The sequence below is a fragment of the Podarcis bocagei genome, assembly GCF_964188305.1.
Source record: "Podarcis bocagei genome assembly, chromosome: 13".
NCBI classification, from domain to species: domain Eukaryota; kingdom Metazoa; phylum Chordata; class Lepidosauria; order Squamata; family Lacertidae; genus Podarcis; species Podarcis bocagei.
Genome location: NC_138138.1, coordinates 31,085,453 through 31,102,197, shown reverse-complemented (window position 1 = coordinate 31,102,197; position 16,745 = coordinate 31,085,453). Strand labels below are relative to the sequence as shown.

At 40.5% G+C, this 16,745-nt stretch overlaps 1 protein-coding gene across 1 annotated transcript; it reads right to left on the bottom strand.

Moving 5' to 3' along the window:
• Window positions 1-3,843: 3,843 nt before the first annotated feature.
• LOC308570665 (olfactory receptor 13H1-like) lies at window positions 3,844-4,791 on the bottom strand (the record flags this gene model as incomplete). The annotated part of the gene is made up of 1 exon (XM_081165576.1): window positions 3,844-4,791. The coding sequence occupies one exon, from the start codon at window positions 4,789-4,791 to the stop codon at window positions 3,844-3,846; it is 948 nt and encodes a 315-aa protein (XP_081021702.1).
• Between the last annotated feature and the right edge of the window lie 11,954 nt (window positions 4,792-16,745).

Sequence of the window (16,745 nt, the reverse complement as noted above, 5' to 3'; positions counted from 1 at the left end):
AATTGAAGAGAAGCTAAATTTACACTCAAACCGTAATGCTTTAATGTAGCTAATCATAAATACATTCTACATCATCATCATCACCACCACCATCATCATCATCATCAGATATGGGACTAAATAGTCCTCCAGAACTGACTGGGATTGCACCTGTTAAAGACCTTCTGTATCACAGTAATAGGGCTCTGCATCAGGCTAAGAAGACTGATAATCTCTGTGATATGTATCAGTTTTATTCTTAGATGAATGGTGGTGGAAATACAATGCAAACAACAATAAACAATAATAAACAATAATAGGAGTAAGTGTCTCCTTGACCCATCCAGTCCCCCTTTCCCAAATGCCCTCTTTAGGGACTTACACTGGTGTGAATTATACCAGGGGAGCCCTGAAGTGAGACATGTACTCTCATGTCTCTCTGGTTCACCTGGGAGGTAAGGAACTTACGCTGAGCTATCTGTGGCTGAGCCCTGACCTACCCAAGAAAGTACAAGATTAGCCAAATTGAAATTCTTTTGCCCTGGTGGATCTTGGGTCTGGTTTGTGCTGTAAGACACACATGGATCTTTCATTTCTACTATAAAATAATGCTACAGCCACTATTAGATTGGATGATCTACATGGAAATACCAAATAAGTTTTAGCAATCTCCCTGGCAAACATTTTATACATAATTTTGCAAATCCAGTAGGCATAGTAAATGTATTTTCTTATTTTCCATTTGACTCTTTCTGCTTAATAACTATGACTGCAAATGGACTTGTTGCCTAATGTACCATTTCCTTTGCTACTGGCCCATACTTGATATCTATTTTTATTGCAGCTTCATTCCCACAAGCTATTGCTAACTGCTTGTTTTCACTTTTCTGCCTTTTCATTGCTCTGCTATCACATGATAGGCAAAAAAAATGTGTTAGCCCTATTATTATTATTATTATTATTATTATTATTATTATTATTATTATTATTATTAGGTTTAGCCCAGGATTATGTGTGGCAATAATTAAGAGCACTACCAGCACTTGTGCTAAGGGTCTTTCCTTCATGCACAAATTATTGTCATTTGCCCACAGGGATTCCAGGCGAAATGCCATATTCTTTTTGCCATGAGGGGAGATCATGGCCTAAAGACAATGTGGCAGAATGATTCAACAATTGAGCTATAAAATTAATTAAAGATTACAGCCCTAAAAATAATCATTAATTTTCTGATAGAAAATTCCTTCCAGTAGCAGCTTAGAGACCAACTAAGTTTGTTATTAGTATGAGCTTTTGTGTGCATGCACACTTCTTCAGATACACTGAAACAGAAGTCACCAGACCCTTATATATAGTGAGAGGGAGGTGAGGGGTACTACTCAGAAGGGTGGTGGGAATGGGTGATTGGCTGATAGGTGTGGTAAACCTGTTGACAACTGTTAACGACTGCAATTGGTCTTACAGGAAAAAGCAAGGGGTGAGATGGCTAAAGATAGCTTTATCATGTATAATGAGGTCTCTCCATGGTTTTAGATTTGGTAATAAATTGCAGGGAGGCGGGAGGCACTGTGGGTTAAACCACAAAGCCTAGGACTTGCCAATCAGAAGGTCGGCGGTTCGAATTCCCATGATGGGGTGAGCTCCTGTTGCTCAGTCCCTGCCCCTGCCAACCTAGCAGTTTGAAAGCACGTCAAAGTGCAAGTAGATAAATAGGTACCGCTCCGGCAGGAAGGTAAACGGCATTTCTGTGCGCTGCTCTGGTTTGCCAGAAGCGGCTTAGTCATGCTGGCCACATGCTGGCTGGAAGCTCTACGCAGGCTCCCTCGGCCAATAAACCGAGATGAGCGCCACAACCCCAGAGTCGGCCACGACTGGACCTAATGGTCAGGGGTCCCTTTACCTTTACTAATATGTTGCAATTCAGCAACTTCTCTTTCCAGTCTAGAATGTCCTGGGAGAGTGAAGTGTTCTCTTACTGGTTTCTCTGTCTTGTGATTCCTGACGTCAGATTTATGTCCATTTATGTCATTAACAGTCGTCAACAGGTTTACCACACCTATCAGCCAATAACCCATTCCCACCACCCTTCTGAGTAATACCCCTCCCCTCTCTCTCACTATACATAAGGGTATAGTGGCTTCTGTTTCAGTGTATCTGAAGAAGTGTGCATGCACATGAAAGCTCAAATTAATAACAAACTTAGTTGGTCTCTAAGGTGCTACTGGAAGGAATTTTTTTATTTTGTTTTGACTACTGCAGACCAACATGGCTACCTACCTGTTTCTGATAGAATATTGTGTGTGTGTGTTTATAGTACAATTTATTACGCATGATGAAAGATGCAAGACGTATTATATACTGATCAAGAGTACCAAAGATTCATGTTATGATCCTATAGCTGGTCAGACTGCTTAGTTCCTGAGGGCACCACATGGTTTTCCATACACCTGTTTCATCCTTGATGGACAGAATGAGACTTGATTGAAATTTGAAAGTGCTTGCCAATGTGTGTGTGTGCAACTCATTCACACACATGGCACACATGCACAAGAAAGATCACTGATCCAGAGCCAGACAGATATGACACTTTTCCCCCAGAGACCTAAAAATATTTAACAATAAGCTTAAATCAAATTGAAGGAGGACGACCCTCTAAGTGTCCCTATTTTCCAGTAGCATCCCTGATTTAGAAAAGCTATCCTGGTTCCTGATTTTATCCCAAAATGTCCTACTTTTCCTTAGGATGTCCCTATTTACATTGGAGAAATGTTGGAGGGTATGGAGTTATCCGACCCCTAAGCCATCTGAAGGCAATGCTGTATAAGGAAGTTTTTTTTAATGTTTAATGTTTTATGATGTTTTTATGAATGTTGGAAGCTGCCAAGAGTAGCTGGGGCAGCCCAGTAAGATGTGTGGGGTATAAATATTAAAATTATCATTATGGAATGGGAGGTCCCTATTTTCATCAGATAAATGTTGGAGGGTATGCAAGAATGAGTTGGTGGCAGTATAAAGCACAGTGTTACCTAATTATCTAACTAACACTCAAAGTAGAAAAATAAAACAGGCAGTGTAAACAAGAGTTACGGTCCAAGGGACTGACTTTTAGTAAACGGTTTTAGGAAAGAATAGAACTGGGTTTATTTATATATAAAAACACTTGACTTCTACAAGAAGTTAAAATGCAAACACAGAGCAAAATTCACAGCAGCATTTCCAAACATCTGGGTGGGCTTGTCTAATCAAGAATGTTTTTAGTAGGCTCCTAAAAGGATGCACTAAAGGGCCCTGCTTGATATTAATAGGCAGGGAGTTAAGATGAAGCAAAACACAACCCTCAACTCCACAACTCTTGCAGCTCCTTCACACAGGAAGGAGAGATCTACAAGAAACCAAGTGTCAATCTTATAGGCCCTTTAAATGAAATAAGTTGCTGAACGATAACCTGTTTTTCTTCTTTTAGAAAGGTATACTATTGACCTAGTGTTGCTTTATGCAGGGAGTGACTATTAGAACATATGCAGAAACAATAACAGGGAATGCAGGGCAAATACTATAGAGCAAATACTATAGTAGAAGTGGTGGTGTACACTGCAAATATATTAACAATGCCGAGCTGCAATCACAACTGATAGTATACTTACAAAACAGACGAGAATAAATTACATCACTGCTAACATTACAACAAACATAATTGCAGGGAAATACATTTTTGAAGAATTCTGGATGGTGAACATTCATTTAAAGGGCCTGCAATATTAATCTGAAGTTTACTGAACCTTAAATGAAATCTTGTGAAAATAAAACATACAAAATTAGGTGATTTACAGGGGAAACATCCAAATAAAAAAGCTATGTATCTATTTAATATGTCATGTCTGGTTTTTTCTTACCTATCAGCTTTTTCAATGCTCCCAAGACTTCTTGGTTTCTGAGTGTATAAATTAAAGGATTAAACATGGGAGTCAGCACTGCATTGAATGGCGATATTATTTTATCTATCTCATGTGTCCCTGCATTTTGTGGAAGGAGGTAAGTGAATATAGCTGTGCCATAGTACATGATCACTACAGTCAGATGGGAACCACAGGTGGAGAAAGCCTTTGTCCTACCTCCTTCTGAGTGGATCCTAAGGATGGTCACAAGAATGCGCATGTAGGAAAAAAGGATGAAGCCCAGAGGGAGAACTAGTGTCAAAGTGCTAGTGAAGTACATGCTTATCTGGCTTGAAGAGGACTCTGCACAAATGAGCTTAATAATAGATTTAACTTCACACCCTATATGGTCAACCTCATTGTTTCCACAGAATCGAATGGGATTAGTAATAGATGGAATCACAGTAATCATAAAGGAAGCAGTCCATGTTGCAGTGGCGAGGAGGATGCACACTGTTCTGTTCATAATCATGGTGTAGCGCAGTGGATTGGAAATGGCAACATAACGATCATAAGCCATGACAGCCAGAAGGAAACATTCTGTTGTACCAAACAGAAGAAGAGAATACATCTGTGCATAGCACAAAGGAAGAAGCATTACAGGTCTGTCCACTAAGCAATTAGCTATTGATTGCGGGATTGCTGTTGTTGTGAGACAGAGGTCAAGGATGGCCAAATTGCAGAGGAAGAAATACATGGGATTATGAAGCTTTGGATCATGTATGACTACCAAGATAATAAGTCCATTTCCAATAACTATTATTGAATAGGAAATGATCAAAAAGGTCATTAAAGCCATTCTTGATTTTGGTCGATCTGACCACCCAGTGAGAATAAATTCAGTCACTTCTGTCTCATTTTCTCCAGCTTGCTGCATGAAGATGGATCTGAAAGTTTACAGTGTGTTATATATTATATATTAGCACATTTAAATACATTTAATTAGAACAAACTATTGTGTACCATGGTTGGTCTATTTTGGAATCATAGTTCATGCACAAGCAGCAGATGCTGCTATAGAAGATTTCCTGCACTGCATCATATGAGATTGCATGATAGGTTGCCTCTCAAATCCCCACTTAAAAACAATAAACTGGGAGAAGATTCTAGGCTAACCTTCTAGCTGACATGCAACGCTGAAAGTTGCAACTGTGTTCAACACTCATTCTTTTCATTGAGCCTATAAAATCTTTCAAGAAAGTTATCCCAGGATTTTGACAACCGATTAGTCTTATAACACAACACATGCACACGAAAGCTCATATCAATAGCAAACTTAGTTGGTCTCTAAGGTGCTACTGGAAGGATTTTTTTATTTTGTTTCGACTACGGCAGACTAACACGGCTACCTACCTGTAACTAGAACAACACATATATGTATATTTTCTATATCATATTGTAGGAAGATGAAATGAAAAGAATCAGAAACAACAATAGATTGAAAAGCATATTATGGTCACGATCTTTTCAATTAACCCAAATAGTAAGTTATATTGCACTTTTTGAAACACAATGTTATGCATATTTACTCATCATTGCTGCTATGTTCTGTGAGGCTTAGTTCCGGGGAGGTATTCATAAGACAGCAGCTTTATTTAGCATGCATATTAAAATACACCCATACATTAACTACTGTTTAATTATGCTGAGTTTAATAATTCAAGGAAGAGTCTGATAATAGAGCCTGACATATAACTGAGAGAAAACCACTCCAATTCCAACAATAGTTAGTCAGCTAAGCCATCACCCAGGATACATCTATTCCATTTCTTTTCCATCTGAGTTTTGCATATCTCTCTACGCTCCTCCAATAGTGAGTCAGCATTCCACTGGCCACTGAGCATGAAGTTTATTCCCCATTGAGCTACTTCAAGGGTTACCCACTTGGGGTTTTTATCCAAAAAAGAAAATCGTGTACATCTGCAAAACTTTATCCTAAAAAGAAAATGGTGCACAAATGCTAAACCTTTGGTTCTCACCCCCCGCCACAAGCCTTCTGATAAATTTCCCTTTCTTCATTCCAAAAGTGGGATAGGTGTATTTTAGGATTAAAGAAAAAAGAAAAAGGAATAAACAATGAAAAATAAATGTGTCTGCATAAGCAATGGCACTACTACCAAACAGACTGAATGAGAATTCTTACAATGAGGACAACGAAAAGTAGGCAAAAATTATACTTGCCTTCTTAAATCTCATTGAACTCAGAAGAAGATAATCCACTGTTTTTGGATTGCCTAGTGTGTTTAAGAAGTCAGCAATTACAAATTCATAAAAAGAAAGAAAAATGCAGACAAACTGCTTGAATAAGACTCCCCATATCATCTGTGCAAATGAATGGAGAAACAGCTATCTGGCTTTCAGTGGGAGATATTATTTAAGAAACTATGGCATAGCATTTTATTTGCATACTTATTTACTTACTGTTTTTTATTCCCTCTGAGCAGATTCTCTATTGCCTCATTACTGTTTGAAATTATTACAGTAGTTTTAATTAGTAGAAGTTTTAATGGGTTGTCTACAACTAGTTTTCATGCTGAGTTTGGCGAACTCCCTGTGCAAAACAGTGCAAACAAGCAAGAGTTTGTAGAAGTCTTCTGAAATTTCCTCTGTGAATTTGTCTAATCCTCTTTTAAAGCCACCCATGTTGGTGGCTATTGGCTGCCTCCTGTGGGAGCGAGTTCCAGAGTTTAACTATGTGCTGTATATAGAAGTACTTTCCTTTTTCTGTTCTGAATTTGCCAACATTCTATTTAAATGGATGTCCAAGAGTTCTAGTGGAGAGAGAGAGAACTCTTCCACATCCATTTTCTCTATCCCATGTATCATTTAGAAACATCTATATTTTCATTTCTGAGGAATTATATATAATGAAATGAAAAGGATATTTAAAATAACTTTTGTAACAAAAACTAGAAGCTTTTCTTTTGGGAATTATAGTGACCTAAACTGTATAGAAATTTATTCATGCTGCAGCAAGAATGTTACTTGCCCCAAAATGGAAAGAAGCAAAAGTCCCAGCAAAGGAAGAATGGATACAAAAACTTATGGAATATGCAGAAATGGTGAAACTTACTGGAAGAATAAGAAATCAAGATAACAAACTTTTTATTAAAAAATGGAAATGGTTTCTTGAATATTTAAAGATAAATTGTAAACAGATAAGAACATTGGCAGGATTATTGTAATAACCTGTGGTTTCACAAGAGTATATATTTAAAGAAGATGAATAAATGAGCACATTAATTTGGATATGCAGAAGATATTTAAAATAAATTTAAGGAACTGCAGAAAGAGGGGGAAGGAAGTCAAGTTTTGAAATGTCAAAATGATTGTAAAATTAGTGAAATGTATAAACTTGAAAAGTATAATCATTTTAAAAAATAAAATAAAATATTATTTAAAGCGTTTATTAATTTTCCAATAAAAACATCCAATTAACATATCAAATCAAATCCAATAAAAATAAAAACTAAAATAAAAAAGGTCCCATTGTCTTCCAAATTGTAATAATTTTGTTTTGACTTTCCACGGTCTGAATTTCGAAGCGCATAGTCCTGCTTCTCATCATCCTCAATGTTGTTCATAATTCCATGTCCGATTTTTCCCTTCCACATTTTGACTCTGGTTCTATGATCCTCATTCATGTCAGAAAACAGATACTTTTTTTCCTATGGAGTGCAGATTTGTCTGTATATTGTACTCCTTCAGCTGTTTTTTCATTGCACCACTTCATTTAATTGCATCCAATTTCAAAGTTCTATCCAGCTCTTTGAGAGTTGTTATTTTGGCAGCTCCCAGATCGTTAATCTTTCCCGTCCAGGTGTTATCAAAGAAACAGAGAAATTTCCTTCTGTAACCTCCTTGTTGAGTTATCTTAAACAGACTGTTTGCAGTGTAGCCATATATGCAGACAGTTAGCAATTGACCTTTGGAATCCTCCCAGTCCCCCCTCCGGGCCCTAGAGGGGGGCTGCCAGACATCCATTTAGCCCCCTCTCTCGCTCGTAATAAAAAACAACATCTTTTTGCAAACAGTTGTATATGTAACATTGTTTCCAGTCTTTATAACCAACCATCCGTTGGCTCCTGTTTCTCTTAATCAGGGAAGTATTTCAGATATCCAATAACGATGTAGTGGGTAGAAGCCATTTTGTCCTCCTTTGTTTTCGTCTTTAACAGACATTTCCGGTCTTAGAAGAGAAGTGGCTGCGAGTAGATCCCAATTATATATGAAAGTCCATCTGAACTCACTTTTTGAAGAGCAATTTAAGTTCTTAATGAGGCTTGGCATGCATTACGGATTGTTGATGTTAAGAATAAAAGAATGTTTTTTTACATACCAAGCCCCTCCACATTCCAAACGTCATGATGCGGATCTCTTTGAAGTTCGATCTTTTGCACCAGAGACTGTACATACTGCAGGTTTTTTCCAGCTTCTTCAATTCAGAGCGTGTCTGTTTGTTTTCCAAATCTTTATATTTTCCCAAACAGATGCGTCCGGCTATGGGGTGGCGTCGCAGGAGTGTCAGCCGTCCCTAGCTCCGTGACCCAGTGCCCCTGCCGTCTGCCACATCGGCAATCTGGGGCAGACTGCGGGTTGTTGAGACAGTCCTCCCCTGCCCTGGGGAGGCTGCCAGGGCTAATTACCCCATATCAGCCCTGAATTATCGGAACGGCTGAGGTCCGATTGTGTGGGATCAGCCATTTTCCACCGCCAGAAACAGGAAGTCATCCCAAATTTCAGCCCAGCTGGTGTTTGTTGCAGGGGAACCTGTGCAGACTGGAACTCTTCAGGGTCAGGCCCCAGACTTGTTTCAGATGATGCCTGAGACAAACGATCCGGTGCAGATTGAGACTCCTCTGGTTCCGAGTCTGAGCCCGAGTCCCAGGCCATCACACAGAATTTCAAAACTTTCTCAAATTCAATTTACTTTCAAGTTAACCACACTACTGATATTCACTATGACTTGAAGTTTTAGGTAAGAATAACTTTGTGAAGTAATGAGACATTTGGGAGCATGCCTAAAGGGAATAAGAAAGCAATAGTTTTTCTTTTTTTCTTTTTAAAAATCACATACGAGACAAAGTTTTTCTCCAACCATTTTTATTGATGTTAGTAAGGGAATTACACTGCAGCGTCTTACTTGCACATTTTTCTACTTATAAATGCATGTGTTGTATCCTTAGCCATTAGTACACAATTCTGTATTTAAATTAACATCTGATTAAAGTGCATTTTTATTAAGTAGTAAACTATTTCAAAACAAGGCTTCCGACATTTGAAGCACATTTATATTGGCTTAGAGGACATTTTTCATGTTTTTTAAAAATCAACTTGCTACAATTCAGCTTAGAGATAAGAGTTATACCAATTAAGATAAGAATTCAAAAGACAATTGGATATTGTCAGCCTAAAGGATGGTGATTTCTGCTATGCAAAGGGCTTAAAAAGGCAAGTAGTGAATTTTCTTACTCATTACTGACCTCATTGTGATTATCTTTATTTTTTTTTAATGAAGATACGTTTGAATTCATAAATTTCCATTAATTCCCCTTGTATGATTTATGCAAACATCTATTTTCCCTCCCAGTTCTACATTTAAAACCCTATATGGTTAGCCTGTTCAGTACAGCGCCAGTTTTCATTTTAAAATCTGATACAGAGGGTTGAGAAACCTTTGAGATATAACAGAAGGTGGAGCAGGGGGCTGCCAGGGGTGTGTCAGTTGCTCCCCAAAACCCAGCCTTCTTCCCTGTTCCACTAGCAAAAGTAATTTTCTTAATTTATCCGACAGTAGTTTATTTGTTTTTAATGGGCATTTCGCAGAAAATGCTTGGTTGATGTTGTTCTCATGCTAGAATAAGTGCAATCTAACTTTGGTCCACAATGATAAATATTATATAGATTTCCTCTTGACACCCTTCTTATTAGTCATGCCTTCCCTGTGGAATGCCCTCCCATCAAATGTCAAGGAAATAAACATCTATTTGACTTTTAGGAGACATATTAAGGCTACCCTGTACTGGGAGGTTTTGAGTGTTTCTTGGGTTTTTTTGTTTTTAATATTTTATTAGAAGCTGCCCAGAGTGGGTGGGGCAATGCATTCAGATGGGGGGCATATAAATGTTGTTTGAGTCAACAAAAGCTATTTATTGAAATGCTTAAATATTTAATCGAAGAACTCACAGAAACTGCTTTCCAGTGCTGAAATCCTATGCATTTTTACCAGTGAGTAAGCAAGCTACAATGAAAACAATAGGATTTACTTCTGATTAGCTATGTGCTAGCTCATAATGTTTGTGGGGAGCAGAGGCATAGCATAAAGAGAGGAATCATTTTCTTCTGTCCCCATCATTTGTTATTCTATTATTCTATTTGCACCTATCTGAATTTTGCAATGAAAAACTCAGTGTACAACCAAAAACTGTCTCAAAAAATGCTTATATTGGGGAAAAGTATGCCTGAAAATGGACTCATTGGGAGAAATAGCATATTTGCACATTTGGCAAATGTGCATTCAATGTGTATTATAGGAGATTGCATACCAAATTGCTGATGAGGACCTTCATTGTGAATTCCTAGAGCTGACTGGGGAGGAAAGATGAGAAACTTTGAACTGCTTCAGTCAGGCTCTTCTAATGTTCATATGACACACACAGTAAATATTGAAAATAAAAAAATTCCTTCCAGTAGCACCTTAAGGACCAACTAAGTTAGTTCTTGGTATGAGCTTTCGTGTGCATGCACACTTCTTCAGATACACACTTCTTCAGATACACATGTGTGTATCTGAAGAAGTGTGCATGCACACGAAAGCTCATACCAAGAACTAACTTAGTTGGTCTTTAAGGTGCTACTGGAAGGAATTTTTTTATTTTGACTATGGCAGACCAACACGGCTACCTATCTACAACTGGTAAATATTGAGCAGTTCATGCTTACTTGATGCAAGAAATATTTCACGTTTGCACTCTGGTGCCATTTTAGAAAGTTTAGCATACCGTATTTTTCGCCCTATAAGACGCACTTTTTCCCCTCCAAAAATGAAGGGGAAATGTGGGTGCGTCTTATGGGGCGAATGCAGACTCCTTGGCTTCAGCGATAGCAACACGAAGCCTCCGAAGCCTGCGCTCCGGAGGCTTCGCGTTGCTTCCGCTGAAGCCAGGAGAGTCTGCTGTTTGAGGCTGGCGGTGGAGGAAAGCAGCGCTTCCCCCATCGCCAGCCCCAGAGGATGGGGGGCAGCAGGAAGGCGCGCAACGCCTTGCTGCTACTCTCCAACCCGGGTTTGAGGCTGGCGGTGGGGAAAGCAGCGCTTCCCCCATCGCCAGCCCCAGAGGATGGGGGGCAGCAGGAAGGCGCGCGACGCCTTGCCGCTACTCTCCAACCCGGGTTTGAGGCTGGCGGTGGGGAAAGCAGCACTTCCCCCATCGCCAGCCCCAGAGGATGGGGGGCAGCAGGAAGGCGCGCGACGCCTTGCCGCTGCTCTCCAACCCGGGTTTGAGGCTGGCGGTGGGGAAAGCAGCGCTTTCCCCATCGCCAGCCCCAGAGGATGGGGGGCAGCAGGAAGGCGCGCGACGCCTTGCCGCTGCTCTCCAACCCGGGTTTGAGGCTGGCGGTGGGGAAAGCAGCGCTTCCCCCATCGCCAGCCCCAGAGAATGGGGGGCAGCAGGAAGGCGCGCGACGCCTTGCCGCTGCTCTCCAACCCGGGTTTGAGGCTGGCGGTGGGGAAAGCAGCGCTTCCCCCATCGCCAGCCCCAGAGGATGGGGGGCAGCAGGAAGGCGCGCGACGCCTTGCCGCTGCTCTCCAACCCGGGTTTGAGGCTGGCGGTGGAGAAAGCAGCGCTTCCCCCATCGCCAGCCCCAGAGGATGGGGGGCAGCAGGAAGGCGCGCGATGCCTTGCCGCTGCTCTCCAACCCTCCTTTGGGCTTTTGCCGGAGATGGGGAAATTCCCCCACCTCCCGCAAAAGCAGGCAAAAGCCGTGCGCTCTTTAAAGGGGCTCCGCGGCTTCTGCTGGCTTTTCTACGAGGGGGGGGAATTCCCCCACCTCCTAGAAAAGCCTGCAGGAGCCGTGCACCTTTTAAAGAGCGCGCCGCTCTTGGGGGCTTTTCCCCAAGGAGGGAGAAGGGACTGACTAGCCGAATCAGTCCCTTCTCCCTCCTTTGGGCTTTTGCGGGAGATGGGGGAATTCCCCCACCTCCCGCAAAAGCCCGCAAAAGCCGTGTGCTCTTTAAAGGGGCTCCCCGGCTTTTCTAGGAGGTGGGGGAATTCCCCAACCTCCTAGAAAAGCCTGCAGGAGCCGTGCACCTTTTAAAGAGCGCGCCGCTCTTGGGGGCTTTTCCCCAAGCAGGGAGAAGGGACTGACTGGCCCTTTCAGTCCCTTCTCCCTCCTAGTCGAAAAGCCCGCAGGAGTCAAGTGGGGCTCCTGTGGGCTTTTGCGGGAGGTGGGGGAATTCCGCCACCTCCCGCAAAAGCAGGGAGAAGGTCTTGGAGTAGCGCACAGGCTGCGTGCAGCCTGTCCGCTGCTCCCAGAGCTGCGGGGGGGAAATCATATTTTTTTCCTTGATTTCCCCCCCTGAAAACTAGGTGCGTCCTATGGGCCGGTGCGTCTTATAGGGCGAAAAATACGGTATGTTCCATTTTGGTTGTGTAAGAGTCTGTTACCCAAATGTTTTGCAAACTTCCATACCTTCCAAAGGGAAGCAAAATATTTAGATCCTACCTGCTTCTTTACTATAATCATCTATGAAAAGCCCAATGCACCTATATTTATATTTGGGGTGTGTTTGTGTGTTAATAAAGGCATGTGAGATTACAATCTTAATAAAGTGGACGCTCTGGTTGCGAACGTGATCCATGCGGGAAGCACGTCCGCAACCTGCAGCGCTGCATCTGTGCACAGGCGGGTAGCGATTAGGTGCTTCTGCGCATGCCCAAAGCACCATTTAGTGCTTCTGCGCATGTGCAAGCACCGAAACCTGTTCCACTTCCAGGTTCGGCGTGGTGCGCAACCCAAAATCACACAACCCGAAGCATCTGTAACCCGAGGTATGACTGTAGTATTGTCTGAAATTTATTGTATTTAAAATTTGAGGTTCAGGTAGAACTCTCCTCTCTGACACCACAATTTCTAAATGCAAGGTGTTTTTTTCTATATCCAACCATGTTCTCTGAAGTGATATAGTCATGGAAACATTTTACAACCTCATCAGCTGTTTATGTGAACCCAGACACCAAAGGAGACCAAAAGTACAACAACAACAACATCATAGTATCTTACCCTTTATCTACAGATAAAGGGTGGCATAGTATGTTGTTGTTGTTGTGGAAGGCAGTTCACAACAGTTCACAGCATAGAGCGCTGTTATTTTAAATTTGCTTAAGTATAGCTATTTTCAAATTATTCACATTGTATTTCTTTTGCTATGTTCCAGGCCAGCCTTTATGCAGGAAGTAGGCGAAAATGAGACAGCTGTGACTGAATTTATCCTCATCGGCTGGTCAGGTCGACCCAAGTCAAGGATGGTTTTAATGACAGTTTTTATAATTTCCTACTTCATAACAGTTCTTGGGAATGGACTTATTGTTGTGGTAGTGATATGTGACCCACGGCTCCACAACCCCATGTATTTTTTCCTCTGCAATTTGTCCATTATTGACCTCTGCCTCACAACAACGTCACTCCCACAATCTATAGCCAACTGCCTAGTGGATAGGCCTGTAATGTCTCTTGCTGCATGCTATACACAAATGTATTCTATTCTCTTATTTGGTACAACTGAATGTTTCTTCCTGGCTGTTATGGCTTATGACAGATACATTGCCATCTCCAATCCACTGCGCTACACACTCATCATTAACAGGACAGTGTGCATCATGTTGGCCACTTCCACATGGATAGCAGCCTTTCTTATAACAGTAGCCCCTTGTCTTGCTAAGCCAGCTAGGTTTTGTGGAAACAATGAGGTGGACCATATAGGATGTGAATTCAAATCTATGTTTAAGCTCATTTGTACGGATACCTCTATGAGCCAAATAAGCGTATACTTCACCAGCACTTTGTCACTAATTATTCCCCTTAGTTTTATTCTTTTCTCCTATATGCGCATTCTAGCAGCCATTGTAAGAATGCACTCAGAAGGAGGCAGAATGAAGGCTTTCTCTACATGTGGGTCTCACCTGGCGGTAGTGACTATGTACTATGGCACAGCCATATTTGTCTACCTTTTCCCTCAGAATGAGAAGACTCATGAGATGGAAAAAGTACTTGCAGCATTCAGTGCAGTGCTTACACCTGTGTTTAACCCTTTAGTTTACACACTCAGAAACCAGGAAGTTTTAGGAGCACTGAAGAGACTTTTAGGTAACAAAAAGCCAGGCATCACATACTAAACTTGTTTATGCAGCTGTTTAAGTTGCAATGTTCCTTCATAATGTGAAGCAACATTTCCTTGATTGTCCCATAGTGTCACTTCTTTTTACTGTTTTTGGCAATGAAATGGAAATACACTACAAATGTAACAGGAATGTAAAGTTAACGTTCATGTTATGGCATATCTTATCCAAAAATATAATTACCTACAAAATGTGAACTTAGCTGTGGTGTTATTTTTATTCTCCCTGTCTTATAAACCTATCAACAGCTTGATCTCTAGCTCAGCAGAGTATCAATATTGGTGGCCCATTCTTGTATATAGAATTTGCCCAGGAATCTCAATTAATGGTCCTGCAATAAGAACACATATTCCATCTTGGGTGCTTCACAAGTTGGATATAATGGTATAAACACTTGCTAGTTCAAGCACTGAAACTCAAAAATATACTTTTGGTGAAAATAGTGTTTGCATCTCAGCAGCAGACTGGCAGGCTGTTACCTGCTTTTGGCTCGCTCCTAAGACGGGCTTCCTTTCATTTTAGTTGATGGGTTCTATCAGTTTGGGTGGGGAGCAGACATTTTGCCTGAATCCACCAAGTGAAATAAAAGAGGAGGAGAAATATGATTTTCAAGGGAGAAGGAGGGGGAATTACAATTGTCACAAAAAGATTTTGCATCAGTCATGGCTCGTGACTGAAACATTGTTGTCACCAATCCATGAGTACTACACAGATCATTAAGAGGGTGGTTTGCATCATGTTGGTCACTGTTACTTGGACTTTCATAATTATTGTAATCCCATGTCTTGATAAGACAGATAAATTGCTTGGGAAAAATGAGATTGACCATGTAGGATATGAATTCAAATCTTTCTGTAAGCCTAGTTGTATGGATACTTTCTCAGAGTGACAAAAATTGTTCTGACATGGTTTCTATTCTTTATCCCTATTACATACTTTTGCAAATGTAATGTTGACTGCCTTATTTTTCTTCAGTGTCATGCTCAGTCAGTCAATTTATTGTATATAGCCAAAGGCCTTCACACTGAACAACAGGGGGCAACAACAAGGTATTTCTCTAAAATCACACCATAACCTTTAAAGTCTATGGTGTAAAAGCCTACAGCATAAACATTTACAGCATAAAAAATTAGAATTACAATGCACTAACATAACTGGAGCAAAGCTTCTTATCTTCCAGTCCAAATTTGGCTACCAGTTTGTAGATATTTATTGGCTAAGAGTTCAACTACCACGGGGGGGGGGGGTTAGATTGACCTGAAAATCAGTAAAGAATAGGAGATAAAAAATATCTGAGCACTATTTATAAATTTATAAAAACAATTAACAGTACATTATATCGTCAACCTGCTTACATCCATAAATGCATTTCCTTTCCATATGAGCTATTTCAATGTATTTCGCCTCTAAATATGCTGAAGGCATCTGCTGAAACCTAAGTTCAACAAAGGCCCTATATAATTGTGAAAAAGTCAGCCTTTCAAGGTAGTGAGGCCTTGAATGGTTGTTTTTAATTTGAGGGTATCAAATAGAGTATCAGGCAGAAAAAATGGATTTTTTAAATTGGTTAGCACCATAACTGAAGTTCCAAGTTCTAAGTTCACGTAAACTAAGTGATAAATATTTATTCATTTGGAGATTATAAAGCCTAAGATTGTCTTGACACTTCTGTGCCGAACTTCCTGTCCTTAGTTGCTCCAACCAGCAGAGCATGGTAAGAATATGGTCTTCAAAGGTCTACATCATTTAGGCTAGATCAATTATGGCTGCTATCAGGGGAAGACCCAAAGTTCTAAGATGAGCTGGTGGGGTCCCATGAGGTGACAGTAGGAGGCCCTGTAGGAGCCTGTTCATGACACTTAGCATGTGGTGGTGATCAAAACCTTGGGATTTACATGTTGAATGCTTCAAGTTTTCTTTTTTAAATGTAAAACAAATTAGTCAATGGAGATTCGTTCATGTGGGAACCCACAAAGAAGAAATACAAGTCAGAAATAATAAAGTCATCTTCACCTTTACCTATTTGTGGAAACGACTGTGATTTACTTGTATTTATTTATTCACATGTAAACCTGAATCTATATTCTATAAATAAAAGGAGTCACATAAAACTATAGAAACATCAGACCAAGGGAAGTCAGGAACCATAAATGCTGTAGCTAATCTCAGGCATTCATTGTGAGACCTTTATTTGAAGAGGATTTTTAAATGTATTGATAGATGAGCTAAGATAAGAACTGCTCAGAATTTTAGGGATATATGTAAAGTACTAGCTTTTAACATGACAAGAACTTTACTATCTATGTTCTGCCTTCTGAATCCTCTTGAATTACCTTTGGGTCATTTTGCAGATTTATGCTAAATGGAACAGCATCCTTAACGTGGGGGTTTTTTTGCAGGGGGAGGGCGAGAAATGCTCAATGCTCTGAAGGATTTT